This window comes from Periplaneta americana, chromosome 6, assembly GCF_040183065.1.
Source record: "Periplaneta americana isolate PAMFEO1 chromosome 6, P.americana_PAMFEO1_priV1, whole genome shotgun sequence".
Lineage (NCBI taxonomy): Eukaryota > Metazoa > Arthropoda > Insecta > Blattodea > Blattidae > Periplaneta > Periplaneta americana.
Window position 1 is genome coordinate 91,360,917 of NC_091122.1, and position 17,608 is coordinate 91,378,524.

A 17,608-nucleotide genomic window follows, 5' to 3' on the forward strand; every position below is an offset into this window, starting at 1 on the left:
CTCCTGTATAAAATAATAGATGTGATTCTGCCGACCGTCACCCATATATTCAATGCATCTATTATGACTGGGTCCTACCCCTCACTCTGGAAAATGGCATTAGTGAAACCTTTACCTAAATCTAACACACCTTCTACAGTAAACCAATACAGACCGATATCAATTCTTCCCACTCTTTCAAAAGCATTAGAACATATTGTACACGGACAACTTACGAACTATCTCGACGAACACAAACTCCTCGATGACTATCAATCGGGTTTTAGGCATGGACACAGCACTACTACAGCCCTACTTAAAGTGACCGAGGACATCCGTGAAGCTATGGATAGGGGTGAAGTAACGGCACTAACTCTTCTCGATTTCAGCAATGCCTTTGGTTCTGTTGATATCGACTTGCTTCTTGCAAAGATGAAAACTTTGCACTTATCAGACAATACCTTGAGCTGGATGGACTCCTACCTACGGGACCGCCAACAGTGTGTTTCACTTGATAATCAATTCTCCCAATGGCGATACACAAAGGCGGGAGTGCCGCAGGGCTCCGTATTAGGACCACTACTTTTCTCTATCTACATTAATGACGTATCAAAGAACTTACAGTATTGCCGATATCACCTCTATGCCGACGACCTACAACTTTACATACATTCCAGACCCAATACGATCAATGAATTGATTGACAAGTTAAATTGTGACCTAGCCACTGTCTCCACTTGGGCGGCCAATTTCGGACTCGCACTTAACCCAAGTAAGACTCAAGCCATAATTATTGGACATAAGCGTGTAGTTAACTCCCTTAATAACAGTAATCTTTCAGTTGTTACCCTTAACAACACGCTAATCCCTTATTCATCTGTCGTAAAAAATCTTGGCTTCTTTTTTGATAATAATCTAAGTTGGAATTTTCAAGTTAAAGAAACGATAAAGAAAATCTGTTCCTCCTTTCACTCTTTGAGTCGCTTGAGAAACTTCTTGCCCCAGCAACTAAAACTTACCCTAGTACAAACCCTAGTAATGCCGCACTTCGATTATTGTGACGTTTTGTTAAGTGATCTAAGTTCTGAACTGTCAGTCAAGTTACAGCGAGCTCAGAATATGTGCATCAGATACGTGTGCAACATCCGACGATATGATCACATATCACCGTCCTTCGCAAGTCTCTCGTGGCTCCGACTTAAAGAACGCAGAACTTTACACTCTTTGTCTTTACTCTTTCGAATTCTGCACACCTCAACACCAAATTACCTTTCGTCTCGTTTCTCTTATCTATACTCTAACCACGACGTAAATACCAGATCACTTATCTGTGGCACGCTAAATATACCTCTTCATAGAACATCTTGTTATTCCTCATCTTTTACAATATCCACCTCGCGTCAATGGAATTCCTTGTCACAAAGTATTAGGGGCTGCAAGACAACAAACACCTTTAAGAACAGCTTAAAAGATAACCTTATTAGCATTTCACTCCAATCATACTGATTTAAAATATTACTGACTACACTGTTGCTTTTTTTTCTTTAGACATCATCCTGATTGTGCTGCATTTTCAAAATTGTCTCATAATAATCTCTTTCTATTATCTAATATAATTTGAAATATATTAACATTCTATGTATTTTAGTTTAATTCTGCTACCCAGTTTATTTCAGTGTTTAATTAATAGTTCATAGTATTTTGTTGTTTAATTCGTAAATAACTCTTGTATACATGTAACTCTCATCTAAATCAAATTGTTGAATTCTTTGTAAGTTCATGCATATGTATATACACTTTTTGCTGGTTGTGTGGAAGAGAAGGCCTTACGGCCTTAACTCTGCCAGCTAAAATAAATCATTATTATTATTATTATTATTATTATAATCACCTTCCATTTTAGCTCTTTGGTTGGCGTTCGCAGAAAGCAGACGAAGACGTTATTTGCCGCTCAATTATTTGCTGAATTACATTGCTCTTGATTTATTATCATAGGAGCTACGACATGATAATGTTTAACAGTGTGGCAAATAGATTCCTCGTATAGATCGCCAACGTAAGAACAAAAATGGCGAACGATACTACCTACCTAGACTTTATAGAGCCTTCACTTTCTAAAACGTAAGCAAAGAGGCGGAGTCACGCCGGAAATAACAGCGTCGGGACTATAGCTAAATATTTCATATCGCAACATATCACTACAACCAAAACAAAAATGCACTTTCCAAGGCTACTGGTAAGAAGATTTCTTTGCTTCCAGCAGTAATTGCAACATCGAGTCGAAAATCTCAATTTGCTTTCAACTTATGTAAAGCTTTTCTTGTTGCCGAAATCCCTTTGTGGAAAGTGCAAGGTTTTGGGTCTAGTGCAAGGTTTTTGTAATTGCCTTTTATTGCATATTTTAGCTATTTATAATGTCTTTTTGCCAGCCTGTTTTAGCTATTTATGATGCCTTTTTGCCTGTTTATTTTAATGATTCATAATGCCTAAACTTCCGGTCTCTGGTGATATAATACATTCATTATACTGAAATTGACAATTAGGTTAATATTTATTTGTTTTATGGAAATGTATCCGATATACATCATATATGTTATGCAATTGCATGTTTTTCTTATTCTCATCTTGTTTTCGGTAGTTCCTTTCCTTTGTAATTTTTAGTTCATGGGATTCTCACTTGTACCTTTTTCCTAGTTGTGCGGTCCCTTTGTCCCTTCTTTGGTTGAAGGTTTTTAACCCTTCTCCGGGCAACCAGGGTCCGTCGGGCCATGGCACTACTATTTTTGTGAATAAAATTAAAGCTATAATTTCTACCTACTTGAAATTTCATGACTTTGTTAATTTCTGTGTTTTTTATATCTAGGGAGAAGGAAAATATTGTAGTATTTTGCACAAATGTTCTAGAACACTTTTACTTCTTTAAAGTCTTAACTGGGCAAGCAGGGTCTATTGGACCATAGTATATTTTATTGGTTTTTCTCACTTCGTAACGAGGTTTCACTCTTTCAAACCATTCAGTGATAATCTGACGGCAATGGAATGTTGGCAAAATTATTTCCGAAGCTCAACAACAATGACATTTAAAAAAAATGAACCAATTATACATTATAATAAATATAAATAAGTCAGTGTGAAGTTATGCTAACATAATACGGTGTAGTTTATAATAGAAAGAGTGACTGAATCACCTTTACTTTATTTTTATATGGGAGTAATTATTATGGAAAAGCCGAAGAAAGCCAAAGAAACAAAGGTACGGTCTTTAGATGTTACAGTATATCTGAATGCATCTTAGTTATGCTGTTATACTGAAGAGTTGTAATTAGGTCAAATATTCTGACCAACTCAGCGTAAGTACTTGTGTAAAGAATCCATTCAGGATTTGCTTAGAGAACCTGACCTAGGAAAAGACGATTCTAGCTACGAGCCAGATGATAACGCCGATAATAGCAAATCTGATCATGAGAGTGAAGCATTAGAAGTTAGTAATCATCATTTAGAGCCACAATAAGACCCTGAAACCCCTGATGATGATGATGATCTATCTATCAATGAGAAAAGCAGTTATCACCAATGTGATCCACAAGAGGTTAGTGTCGACCGTCTAGAACTAGGATATGGGGGGAAGCATTCATTCAAACTGCTAATTTCTTTGGTAAAGATGGCACCACGCGGAACTCTCAGCCTTTTCCGACAGGCCGAGCTAGGGGTCACAATATTATCAAAGGGTCAATAAATAAAGTCACTCTTTCACCTGGGAAATCTATTGATGCATTCAATCTTTATACTGATTCAGTTATAAGTGACATAAATAAATAATCAAGAGGCTGAGTGGGTGTATTTAGAAAGAAATGTTGCTCACCCATATGTAACATTTATTTCAATGTACCAAAACCAAATAAGGCAGTTGTTCTTTCTGCAATGCACCACACACAAACCATTTCGGAAGAAGAAAAACCGCAAATTATTCTTCACTGTAATAGCACAAAAGGAGATATTGACACAATCGATCATTAGTGAATACATATGCGTGCAAGAGACGTACAAATCGCTGGCCATTTGCATTTTTATGAATCTTTTAGATGTATGTGGAATTACTGCATTTGTTGTGTGGATGAGCCTTCATCCTTCGTGGAATCTTGGAAAACAGAACAATAGGAGGTTGTTCCTTGTAACTGTTGCTGAAAGTCTCATCCAACCTCAAATTGAAATAAGATCTAGAGTAGGACTTCAGAAAAAACTGTAATGACCATTGCTCCTTTCATGCCAAGAGCTAGTAGGCCTCTCCATCAACTGCGTCCCAACCACAGGAGAGCACTAACAGGTGTCATATGTACCAGTATGAAAAAAGTCGCAAACAAAAACAAAGCTGTGACAATTGTGGCCAATCTGTGTGTAATGAGCACAGTGAAGTGACCCGTGTGTGTAAAAACTGTAAGAATGATGATGAGTGATGACGTGCGAGTGTGAGAGTGATGACGTGTGTGAGAGTGACGACGTGTGAGTGTGAGAGTGATGATGTGAGAGTGTAAGTGATAATATGTGAGAGTGATGACGTGTGAGTGTGTGAGAGTGATGACGTGAGTGTGTGAGTGATAATGTGTGAGCATGTGAGAGTGATGACGTGTAAGAGTGTGAGTGATGACGTGTGAGTGTGTGAGAGTAATGACATGTGGGAGTGTGTGTGTTGTGCTAGAAATGAGAAAATCTAAAATGTGTGTAAATGTGTGCGAGTTTTACGACGAAAGTAAAAAAAAAAATTGTAGATCATACACTAAATATGTTCCTTTTATCGCATGAAAAAGTACTAAAATAATATCATTTATGTATATTATCATGGATACTTTGGTCACTATAATAATATCATTATTAAAGAAGATTAATATTGTGTACAATAAAATGATTTTCTTCTGTCAATGTATTAAAATGGCATGTGGGTCCGATGGACCCTCCTTGCCCATCAACGTTACAAAAGTAGGTTGCCCGGAAAAGGGTTAATTTAGACTTCTGTGTGTGGGCGAAAATTAAGAGAATTTAAGTAGCACTTCACATGCTGATGGGAAGATACAGGCGGACAGCCTAAAACATTATTTTTTAAACTGATGGATATGTTTATACCATATAGGCTTATGCACGTTTCTTCTCTGTAGAATTAGAGTGACAATTCACTCTAAAATTACACTGCAATACAGTAATTTAAAAAGTTGGAATATACACATAACAATACTTGTAATGCAGTGTATTGTAATATATATTGCGGTAGCAGTAGCATTTACCTCATTAAAGACTGAATGCCTCCATGAAGGTAATAAGAGCACATGTGTTCCATGAAATAAACATTGGTAAACGCAGCATATTCTTATTACTGTGTACCTTACACAGCCGAACTGTCATTTCCTTTTAAAATGCACCCTGATGTCAGAACTGTTGTTGTTTTTGTTGCAGAGTGACGACCATCTCCACGCGGAGTGTGGTGTCCAGTGAAGCATACGTTCTCTTCTACGAACTTTCCGGTCATAGTTCACACTTATAATGATTGAAATATTACGATAATTTTTTGTAACCAAATGGTTGTGTCTTGGGCTCTTCTGAAGAGTTCGAAAAGAAATGGGGAGAAAACAATTTTTTTTTCAATGTCTTTATACCCGTTTTCCATGAACCAGAGATGAGACGGGAATCTGGGGGGTGGGGGTCACGTTACTTTATTTCCTGTGGATAGTTGTTTTTATACATTCTTGTTTTCTGTAGCAGGAAACGGTATGGATGGGTGAAAACTGTGAAATTGTTGTGTTTGCTAGGAACTGTGGATAAATTGATTAGTTGAGCTACTGCTGCTGTGATTGTACAACCTGTATCATACTTACTCAAATACGAGATACTCATCTTGCATATTTTAGGCTTGGTATAGCACTTTATATTCGCCTCCAGGCACATTTCTCTCGAGACATTATGCCTCATATGCACAGATCTCAGCACAGACCTGTCTTGGGTTTGGGTAAGTGTGGTACATTGATATTTGGGAAAATTGTTTGCCGAGGTGATAAGAGAGCGGGACAAATCCCACTGGGATGCTGGCGGCAAGACAGGAAGTGACGCAGAGTGCTGCAGGCTCGGCACTATAAGTTTTGGGAAGAGACGGAGCCGCCTTTATAATGTTGTTTCTTGTTACGAGAGTTTATTTTAAAATAAATTATGATTTACTTGCATTTTATGTGTGACATTGCAGAAGGAACCTTTGCTATTTCCTCTGTTGCATAATTGTGCGTGGGTTTGAGAACAGTCAGACAATGTCTACCTTCCCATTTTGCTGCACTTGCAATCATTCTATTGTGGGGACTGGAGATTTGAAATATTTTGAATCAAGTGCTTTGTGCCAGCATGCTGCTGGAGGTGTAAAAGCTTGTTCCCACAATGTGGAAATGTGACGAAACTAAGAGAGAAGAAATTTTCTTTAACGTGTGTCTAAATGAAGCTAACAGAAGTAGGCACCAAAAAATAGAAGTCCAGTGAAACATGGCAAAGAGAATTCTCTTCCAAGCATATTTTTTCTCGTGGAATCGAAACAATTGTGAATCTTTGCTAGTAATCAGAGTCATTCATTTTGCGTCAAATTCAATTATTGTTTCATATCACAACAATATTCATTTTATTTTCTGCTGCCAGCTTCTTTACCAAAATGAAATGGACTTAGAAAAATTGATTTGGCTTGTGCAGCAATATCCATTTATTTATAATAAATGTAACAAATAATATTGTAATACAAATGCAAGAAAAACTGCCTGAATGGAAATATGCAAAGCAATATGAAAGTTTACAGGTTATTGGCTATGTATTTTAAAACTATTTTATATTTAATTACAACTCGAATAATTCTGATTCGTCACATAGCAAATACTGAAATAACATTGAAAATTCTTTATTAATTTCTCTTGTTTCTTAAGTTTCATGAATCGAGTGTTTTCTTTTTATTTTCATATTTCATTGCTTATCTTTCTCTGCTTCTGCACATGAAGCAGCTAGTACTATTAAATGAGCCATTTTGAATTATGACGTCAAGTCGAAAATCTCGTTTTCGAATAGATTCTCCTAGATGTGAGCAGCAGAAAGAAATCTATCTCTTTGCTTCAATTACATTCGTCACGTTTCCATATAGTGGGAGTGTAACAGGAATTTAACGGACTGTTCTGAATAGCTATGTAACATATATGATGTGAGTAGCAATGTGTACGTGACACTTACCACATGGGAAATGTAATGCCTCCCCATTGCAGATGGATGCAAGTTCGTGTTTATGTCTGACTGGTGTACTTACTGCGTCTTTCTCTCTACATTTCTTGTTTCTCTCCTGGAACCCTATACATTTTTTTCAAGTTAGTTGCATCTTTCACTTGGCATGGAAAAGAGTTGTGATTTGTGTCCCAGGACCCAATTTCTTCAGCATCTGGGCTATGGTCCAAAGGTTGCAGACTTGGCGTTCTGCACTAACAGTGGCTTCAAGTGAAATTGTATTAATCTTTATTTGAGATTATTCTTATTGAAATGGCCAAGGCCTTCTTGGGAACCCCACAAGGAAGCGAAAATAGTTAGATGATGTGGTTGTAAAAGTGAGAGGAGAGTTCACATGCACACTTGTGGTCGGGCCAGCTGCTATTTTCTTTCTCCCTGTATTTTAATCTACAGAGCACAGACACTATCTACGGACTTCCACACAGTTCCTAACAATCAAACTAGCTTCATAGTGTGAATCTGCAGTAGAAGTAAGTGCACTTGCAGGGGAGAAGTACCTGTATTAGAGTGGTCAGCGTATATTTCAGGGTGGTCACCCTTTTCTTGGGGTGTAAACAAAAGAGAGTTTTAAAAATTTAGAAGAAGCAAAGCCCATAATGTATGTAGGCAGTCAGTAGAGCAATTAGATAAAGATGTATAAATGAGGATATTTTGATGGCGTGATTGAGGAAGATGGCCCGTCCTAGATAGTGAACATATTTTTGTGGAGGAGAGCTACTGTGTAGCCTCGTAGTGCAGACCACCCAATTGCCTAAAGGACACTCTCACACACATACATACATACACACATACACATACAAGTACACACACCTTGTTTATACTTTTTATTGTTGAATGGTTATTTATTGACTATGAGTGAACAAGATTTCCTTGCTTTTGAGTTGAATATTTTTGTGTTGTGTGACGATGTTTATACTAGTCATGTAGGCACATTTATAGTTCTGAGTAACATTTGTTATCCTCTTGACTTGTAACTTGAGTTGTAATGGCTTCCGCAGATAAATGGATAAGTTTTTATGCATTTTTAGTGTCCCTGAATTCTATGTAAACATATTAGGATATTAAATTAAATACGCTATATAAAATGGTGGTGGGATATTTTTTGTGTAACTTAACATTATCCTTTGCTTTCCTTAACATGCACCTCAAACTTATTTATTGCGTACAATTGTCTCCTCTTCACCATATATGGATTTAATTCCTCCTGAAAACATTCATATCCTGAAAATCAGCAGATTTTTTTCCTAATCTGAGCATTTTTTTTTTTTTTTAAGTATTCCTCTATAAAAAAAATTAGCATGCATAAAGCTCCTTAAAATTCTCACCTTACAAATTAGCAAATATTGTCTATTTGAGTCTTCTACTTCTATTTCTGTTTTCTCAAAGGAATAATTAGAAATTAGCTTCCATGTGAAAATTGTTAGGAATTTTGGTATTCTACTATACCATTTTAAATGTCTCCAAATGTCCGCGATATCCAGCGTATTTGATGTTAAGTAGTTTATTTTCATTTAATTATAGTCTAACCCAGGGGCGGCCGTTAATAAGGGGCACATGGGCACGTGCCCTCCCAGTGATTTTTATTATCGTATTATGACTATATTATAATACAATTTAATTGTATTATGAAATAATAAATTAAAAGTTTCACATTTTCATTACTACTAATGTTTTCAGAATCTGTAGTAGTCTTCGAAACTCATGTTTTCTGAACAGGTAATAAAATGAGCTCTCTCTTCTCGTGCCCAGCGATGGACGAGGAAGGGATGGGGGTGTGAGTTGTAGGAAGGCGGAGCTCTTTGCCTCAGACCGTGTGCTTTGGGCACTGTATTTGCCATGCCCACCAAGCCTCTTTAGTTTAGGAACAGTCCAATTATAGCTGCATGCCATTTTTAGGGGTGTTGATACTTGCTGAATAGCAGATGACATTTTACAGCTAAACTTGACATGAAAAACTTTAGATGTAAGTTTACTAATTTAGAAGCTTGTCTCATTGTATAAATCACGTATGAATGTTTGTCACAAGTATGTTGTTAATGCTCCCTGTAAACTTTTATGCTTCCACGTATCCAAAAAAGAAAGTTTACATTGCAATACATGAAGTTGGCAGTTCTCAAAAAGCTTTGTCACTGACAATAGAGAATCTTGGCGGGCGCTTTGCCGCCTTCAGTGCACACACTACACTACAGTTTCAACAAGTCTATTGTTGCGGTAGTAAGACAGAGTTGCGTGAACTGTGAGTACGAACGAGTGAGAATGAGCACATTTCTGTGAATTACACTTAGAATTCCAGTTAACTTTTCTCTGAGCCTAGCAGTGTCAGTGAGCGTGAGTGTGTGTGCGTGTGCGTGTGTTTTATTAATTCACAATGAATAAAGTGAGTATGCTTATTGGAAAACAGTTAGACTATGAAAGTAAAGTACACGCTAAGAGTTTAGGACCACCTCGACCCGATATGGACATTCAACAGGTAACTGAAGGGAAAACTAGAAATTTTAATAGAAAATTCAACAGGAATATTTACGATAAAGCAGCTTGGTTGTGCGGATGTGACGAAAGAAATGCGTTTTTCTGCTTCCCTTGTCTTCTTTTTAATGGCGAAGACGCTTGGAGTACGGTAGGCATAAGAGATCTAAAACATTTTAATGACAAAAAGAAATAGCACGAAATTTCCAAGAGACATTTAAATAATGAAATGGACCTTGCTCTTTTAGGTCAAGTAGACATAAGAATGCAGCTTGATGATGCATACAGATTATCTATTCGTAATCACAACGAACAGGTAGATAAGAATAGGTACATCATTTCACGTCTAATTGACTGTATAAAATTTTGCAGTGCCTTTGAACTTGCTTTGCGCGGACATAATGAAACCGTCGAGTCAGATAATCCGGGTATATTTCGCGGCTTAGTTAACTTTGTCGCAACGTTAGACAATTCCATGAAAGAAAATTTAGAAACTGCAGGTGTAGGTCAACTTAAAGGAACATCGAAGACTATTCAGAATGAACTGCTTGATGCAATTCTCACAGTGTGTCGCGAATGTATAGCGCAGGAAATCACAACTGCTAATTCGCTGGCTCTTCAAGCTGACGAAACCACGGACTGTGCCGTACAAATGCAAATGGTTTTAATTTTTCGTTACCATATTAATGGCTACATACATGAGAGGTTTTGGGGCTTTTTTCAGCCTCCTAGCCATACAGCTGAAGGATTAAGTTCAGTCATTCTAAACGAACTGAGTAAGCTGAGTGTTGGTAAACAGCCTGACAAGCTTATAGGACAAACTTTTGACGGGGCGGCAGTTATGAGTGGGCAGTTCAATGGAGTACAAGCTCGTATAAAAGAGCATTACAAAGACGCCAATTTTGTGCACTGTTATGCCCGTCAGGGGAATCTGATAATGCAGAAAGCCATATCAGATATCACAGAGGCAAAGATATTTTTAGTAATCTTCAGGGCTTATCTTCCTTCTTCAGTCGCTCCAGTAAACGTACAGAAGTTCTCGATGCGATTGTTAAGAAACGGTTACCACAATCAGCTCCAACACGATGGAATTTTCAGTCCCGTATTGTGAACACTGTATTTGAGAACAAAGACACGCTGATAGAATGTTTCCAAATAATGTGTGAATCGGAAAAAGACCAAACTACTGTCAATCAAGTTTCTGGTTTCCTCAGATTACTTCATGACAACGATTTCGAATATTGGCTCGAATTTTTTCACAAACTTATGCCCCATGTAGACATTCTTTTCGGCCAAATTCAGAAGCGTAACATTGATTCAGTTCAGGTGTGTGGATTTGTATCAGATTTCGTTCGTAATATTCAGAAAGTTCGAGATCAGTTAGCAGACACTGATAGCAATCAGGTGCCAGCAAAGCGACGTCGAACGGACAAAAAAACCAGTGCATTGGAGGTCTGTGACACAATAGTTGCCCAAGCGAAGGATCGATTTCAATACACAGGTCACCTAGCAGCTGCCAAACTTTTCTGGGTAGACAGTTTCGAGACCTTCTCAAAAGACTTCCCGGAAAATGATTTTAGTATTGCTGTAAATGCGTATTCAAAACTGGACAGGGCTCGCCTCAGAACAGAACTTGAAGTGCTGTATTCGCGGAGTGATTTGCGTAGTGCTACAGGAGCTGCTTCACTTCTGCAACTGTTTCTACGTAACAACATGCAAAATACGTTTTCAATGTGCGTTCAACTGCTGAGTGTAATTGTGACTCTTCCAATGACCACTGTTGAGAGTGAAAGATGTTTTTCAACATTGGCTCGCATCAAGACCTTCCTAAGGAACACTATGTGTGAAGACAGACTAACAGCGTTGGCAATGCTCTCAATTGAGAGAAAGATGGTGCATTCTATTCCGAACTTCAACAATAGAGTTATTGAGGTTTTTGCTAGCAGAAAGAACCGAAAAATGGAGCTCATCTACAAAACTTAGAAAGGTTAGTGCACATAAATTGGTTTTATATGTTTTTAATTTTCAGGGTTCATCATTAAGGTTGTGCCCCACTTGACAGAATAGCCTTCGGCCGCCACTGGTCTAACCTAAAATTAGTGTATTATTTGTGTTGTGTGATGTGTTTTAATAAGGAAAATCCACACAGTTTTTATGTTTATTCAGTTATGAGCAAGTGATAGAGAAATAAACTTCAGATGGCTGCAATTCCAACATTTGGCACCATGAAATACGAACTTTTTTTTGCTAAACTGAAGAATTAGCTATGGTAGCGTTGAACCATGCCATTATGGTTACGACCAAATTGAACTAAATACACAATGCCACCAACATAAGGACATGACATTGATCTGTGGCATCATTAGAAAGAGAAATTTGCTTTTTTCTTTTTTTTTTTTTTTCTTTTTTCTCTCTACCTCCTTCATTCTGAACATTACTGAGAGATAGCACCACTGTTAGCGACAAGATGTATTTGTGTAAATTTTGCGAGTAGATTACCAGTCTTCCAGTCTTAGATGAGGGGCTTGCGACAGGAACAGTTTTGTTGTGACATATGTGCAGACCTCTCATGCAGTGGCAGCATGATCCTTACTCGAATTTATATTTGTGTGTATATTCCAGATCAAATCAAGAAGAGCTCTTTTTGCTCCAGTTACACATCTTGCATATTATACGAAGGTTAGGTTTGGTTGTTAGGTTTTTATTTCCAAGTTTGCGCATGCATAGACAGCCAAGATGATTCTGTCGGTCCTTATGATAGTTTTTGTTTCGTAATATGATGAAAACAGTGAATAATTTCATATCTGCAAAAAGTTTTCTTCGTAAAAGACTAGTATTTTCTCTAGACCACAAATAAAATAGCAACGCGGTCATAATTATGTACTTAACACTCTGGCGAACATTAACTGGAAATTTACTTTCCTTCATTTGAATGATATTCCCTGAAACACACCTTTCCCCCCCTTTATTTCGTTGTGATAACCTACTTTAATATCTTACTACATTTGTATTTTCTTTTGGTGCATTCAAAACACTGCCATTGTACTGCATAAACCTTGCACTTGACTAACGGAGTGAATTATTTAAGAATATAGTCGCGAATTTTACTACCATAATTTCTATTGTCTTTTGTTTCACACGGCTTGTTACGACCTGGCGACTAGTGGCCAGCGAGCAACGTCAACTATCGATGTTGGTCTACAGTGCATATTATCCAGTTGTTCCCTTTATAGCCTTTTATATATATATATATATATATATATATATATATATATATATATATATATATATATATATACACACACACACACACACACACACACACACACACACACACCGGTATTTATTCTATTATCTGGCAAAATTCGTATCCAGAAGCAGCATAGTCTCTTTGGTGCCGGATAAGAGGGATTCTACTGTATTTGACAATTTTTTAAATAATTCTGGATGTGGCAACTTAAAGATTTTGATGAACATTATTCTAACTATTGAATAAGGAACTTGTATGTAATTTTTGTAGACATCTTATTTGGTTGTCAAGTTTTGAAATGTTATCTTGGTTTTGTCTCTTGGAGAATTGTTCATATTCCTAAGTTATTTAAAGGAATAAAGCCCAAAAAGATCAGAGCTTGATTCTACCAGATTGTTTCAACTCCTGCTACTAAATGCAAATTGCTATGCCCACGTGTTAAGTTAACTCTTAATTCACTATGTAAAAATATTTATTGGGCTTTTGTAGAATGTACATTTTATTTATTTATTTACTTATGCTATGTAAATAATCTATAGTAAAAAAACTGTAACAGTGGGGAAAATTTGATTATGTGGATCTTAGTGTGTAATGTGGCTTATCTTTAAAATATAAAAATTAGGTGTCACTCTGACAGTAGGAATGGTTTGCTGTTAGAGAAGTGCTGACATTTCTCTAGTTACATAAATCAAATACCTTGTTTATATTATTCTATTTATTGATAGGCTAAAGCTGGAGCAACAAGGCTTTGGATTGAGATACCGGGTATATGGGCATTTACTGCAATAGAAGTCGAGGCTAAACTTAAAGGGCCATAGAGCTATAGGATGATGATGATTGATAGGCTGATGATACAGCTCAGTTCTACTAGGATAATTCTGGTTTGAAGGTCCTGTCCTGGTATCCCAGCCAGTTTGCGAATTTTTCCGGAAAACATAATAAAAGAATTAATCATGGGCATAATTACTATTACTATACTTCTACTATTGTACATTACCATACTGTGAATTGGAGGGAAATAAAAATATAAATGTATAATAACGATACTGCGCTAAACCTTAGAATACTTGTAATCAATCTGGGTCTTGGCTACTAAGATTGTAGTTCGACCACTGACAACAAAACTACGCACATGCAGAATCTATATTGCATCCATTTATATTGTCGTAACTCCCAAAAATTTAATTTTGTGTTACAGGCAGCTTTGTAATCTTTATTTCGTACTTCCAGTAAAATAGTGTCGTACCTCGAAAATTGTGATTTGTAAAGATATGCTATTTCCTAGTAAAATACTGCTATGAAAATATTACTATTTTATTATTAAAATGTCATACCTCCAACTAGTAAAACAGCGTTGAAAATAATACGAAAGTAATATGTGATTTTCGACTTACAACAATATTTTACTGGGTGTGTGATTTAGTCCTCTATCAAACAGTAGAACTGTCGTATCTCTAAGTGCAAAGTCTGCAGGGCACATACTGATACTTTGTAATCCTGACTTTCATGTGACTTTGAAATATTTACCTTGCATTTACTCAAAGCTAACTTTTGATAGTATTATTTAAGGGTGCGATATGTACATGCTAATCACGTGTTTATGCTCTATGACTTCGCGTCATTAATGTTTATACAACACTATTCGTCCGTTCTATTAGTGGGTCAAGTGCTTTTCATGTGTGCCGACAGTTTTGCTTCAGTTTGTTATAATTCTGCTTTGTTTATATTCCTGTTACGCCCAAAAGGAATTATAAATTCACCAATGAACTACACAAGGACTTTCCTTTTCTTTAAAGATATTGTAATGAAGTTGATGCCATCATTGTACCTTGGTTTTCTCTATAGCACATGGCAGGCAGTCAGACATAAAGACCACATAAACGTGCTAAGCTTAAAGCTGGTTTGTCAGAAGTTGTAGGTTCTTCATTAGCTATGTACTTCAGAAACAATGATCCTGCAGTAAAGGACCTAACAATCGCAGCTAAAGAAGCAACATTTGCATTCCATCCCATTTCACATGATATACTACATTTCAGAACCTCCGATTGTTCTTCTAAACTGATTTCGAAACTTTTTGAATAAAAATTCGCACTTGCCAAAACAATATGTGAAGTTAACTTCTTGAACGCAATTGGACCCATGGTAATTGATGAACTCCACGAGGGCTTAGAATAATGTATTTTTGTCACAATTATAATAGACACATCAAACAGAAAAGAAATTAAATTTCTTCCAATCGTTGTGAGGTACTTGTATGTATGTATGTATGTACAGTGTGTTTGTAGCTCAGCCGGACCGTTCTGCGGCAGCCTTGGACTGGGTGAAGATTGGCACCCCTGCGGCCAGAGTTACATGTAAACAACCGGCAAGTCATGGGTACGAAACACTAACTACTCTATTAACATTAGGCTTACCTGCCTCACAATAGATGTTGAAAGTGATGGCCTTCAACTCGAACACATTCCCTATATCTCCGAAAACAATTCTGGTTCACTCGCAAAAGTTCATGTTGACTGATTGCCTGTATTTCTCTCGTGTTGTCCTTCAATTCTTGTAACGTGTGCAGATTTGATGCGTACACTTTATTCTTTAACGTTCCCCATAAATAAAAATCGCATGGAGATAGGTCAGGGGAACGAGGTGGCCACAATCCTCGACTAATTATTCTATCACCAAACACACTTCGCAATTCATGTATAGAATTCGCAGCTGTGTGAGCTGTAGCTGAATCCTGCTGATACCAGCCAATCAATCGTTCATTTCTTGTTAGTTGCGGAAAAAAATGATTTAAAATTGAAGTTACATAAACGTGTGAATCAACTGTTGTGTCAAAAAATATGGGACCGATAATTCTACTCACACTCACTGCACACCAAACGCCAATCTTTGCAGCGTGGTGAGGAACTTCATGAATAATATGGGGATTTTCGGTAGCCCAGTACCTATTGTTCTGAGTAGAAACGTGACTGAAGATGAAACCACGCTTCATCATTGAAGAACGTTAAAAGTGGGTCCACATCGCCATTATGAACGGACTGCACAAACCAATTGCAATAATTAACCCTACTTACAGGATCTTGTGGTTGTAAAGCATGAACTACAGTTACCCTGTACAGCTTAAGTTTCAGAAGTTTTGTTGCCACAAAAGCTGACGTCTTGGAAATGTTAACCTCTTGTGCTAAACATCGCAGTGATTTGCAGAGTGCTCTAACCAGACCCCTACTTCATCAAGCTTCTCTTCTGTCAGTACATGGTGTTGTTGAACACGTTTCTTGTTCAGAAAAGATCCTGTACATCTGACTTTATTGACAAGGTCATGAATAGTTGACCTGCTAGGAATTCGAACACCTGCAAACCGATATTCAAATTCTCTTCGACACCTTCTTGCAGAAGAGTATTTCACATATGCATCATAGAGAAAAATACGTTGTTCTAAAGTGTACTCAACCATTATTAATGGACACTTTATCACCACGAGACAACAAAATTTTACTCACAACACGCGCACAGACGTCTTTCCCTCACGACAGATCCAATTCGACTGACTGGCGCATCAGCGGTAGCTACAGCGCTACTGTGGTGGCAGGTGCACCAATCTTCACCCAGTCCAAGGCCACCGCAGAATGGTCTGGCCAAGCTACGAACGCACTATATGTATGTATATATATATTTATTTATTTATTTATTCACACTGCAAATGAGTCATTCCACGTCAAATCACACAAAATTATACAAATTTTGACCTTCATATTTCTGATTGCGTTTATATTTTTTTTACCAACTCTATGGGTCTAATAAACCAACAAGTGTATTTTTATTTCCTCCTAAGTCCACATGTTTTTAAAATATTACTTGTTAAAATTCGTTAAAAATGTCGCACAATGCAACATTTAAAGAGTCATATTTCTGACGATATTGTTGTTCAAAATTTTTTGAAAAATGCATTTAAAAGCTTAAAGTACTGTCTTTTATTAAATATTTACTAACTAATTTTAATATAATTATTACAAATATTCTTTTATAATTCAATTTTTAAAACATATATATCAATGTGAAATAACCCTATTAAAAATCTAAAAAAAAATGCCTACTAGGTGCACTGAAGTATTCTTAATAATTCCAGAAAAAATCAGAATGGCATCTCCAATAGTTTAATGGAAATTTAATTACTTACGACACAATGTGTAGCGGTCAGCGCAGCAGCACTGGACGGGAAGCGTTAAAGCGCGCTGGGAGGTTTATCGGCGCTGGATGATTGACTGAACGTTGCAACATTACACCCAGTATGGATCAAGTCACTCGAGGAAACACTGCTAATTTACTTATCATGATATCTTCAAATAATTGTACATTATGCTTTTTAAATGTTTCTTTTCATTCACGCTTTAAATTTTCATTCGCCTACCTTCTTTCTTGAAAGAAAATTGTTTTACTAAATCTTCCATTTTTGACAATGGAATGAAAGAATGTAATTTTAATATACCAGTTATTGGTTTTAGATTATGGTATCTGGCCTGCAAATTTTCAGTGTGGTTTTTGTGCTTATTCAATGGACAAAATATAAATGACATGTTAGAAATGTTTTTTGTGACCAGTCAAACAGTTTTTTTTTTTTTTTTGTGTTGT

At 36.8% G+C, this 17,608-nt stretch overlaps 1 protein-coding gene across 2 annotated transcripts in view; it reads left to right on the forward strand.

Moving 5' to 3' along the window:
- The window catches only part of LOC138701490 (ubiquitin carboxyl-terminal hydrolase 2-like), a 181,156-nt gene extending 172,801 nt beyond the window's left edge, over positions 1–8,355 (forward strand). For both annotated transcript variants that reach the window (XM_069828406.1, XM_069828408.1), the window contains exon 11: positions 5,425–8,355. In XM_069828406.1, coding sequence (XP_069684507.1) covers positions 5,425–5,512 — 88 coding nt within the window. In that variant the 3' untranslated portion in view covers positions 5,513–8,355. The remainder of the gene's footprint in view (positions 1–5,424) is intronic.
- Positions 8,356–17,608: the final 9,253 nt, after the last annotated feature.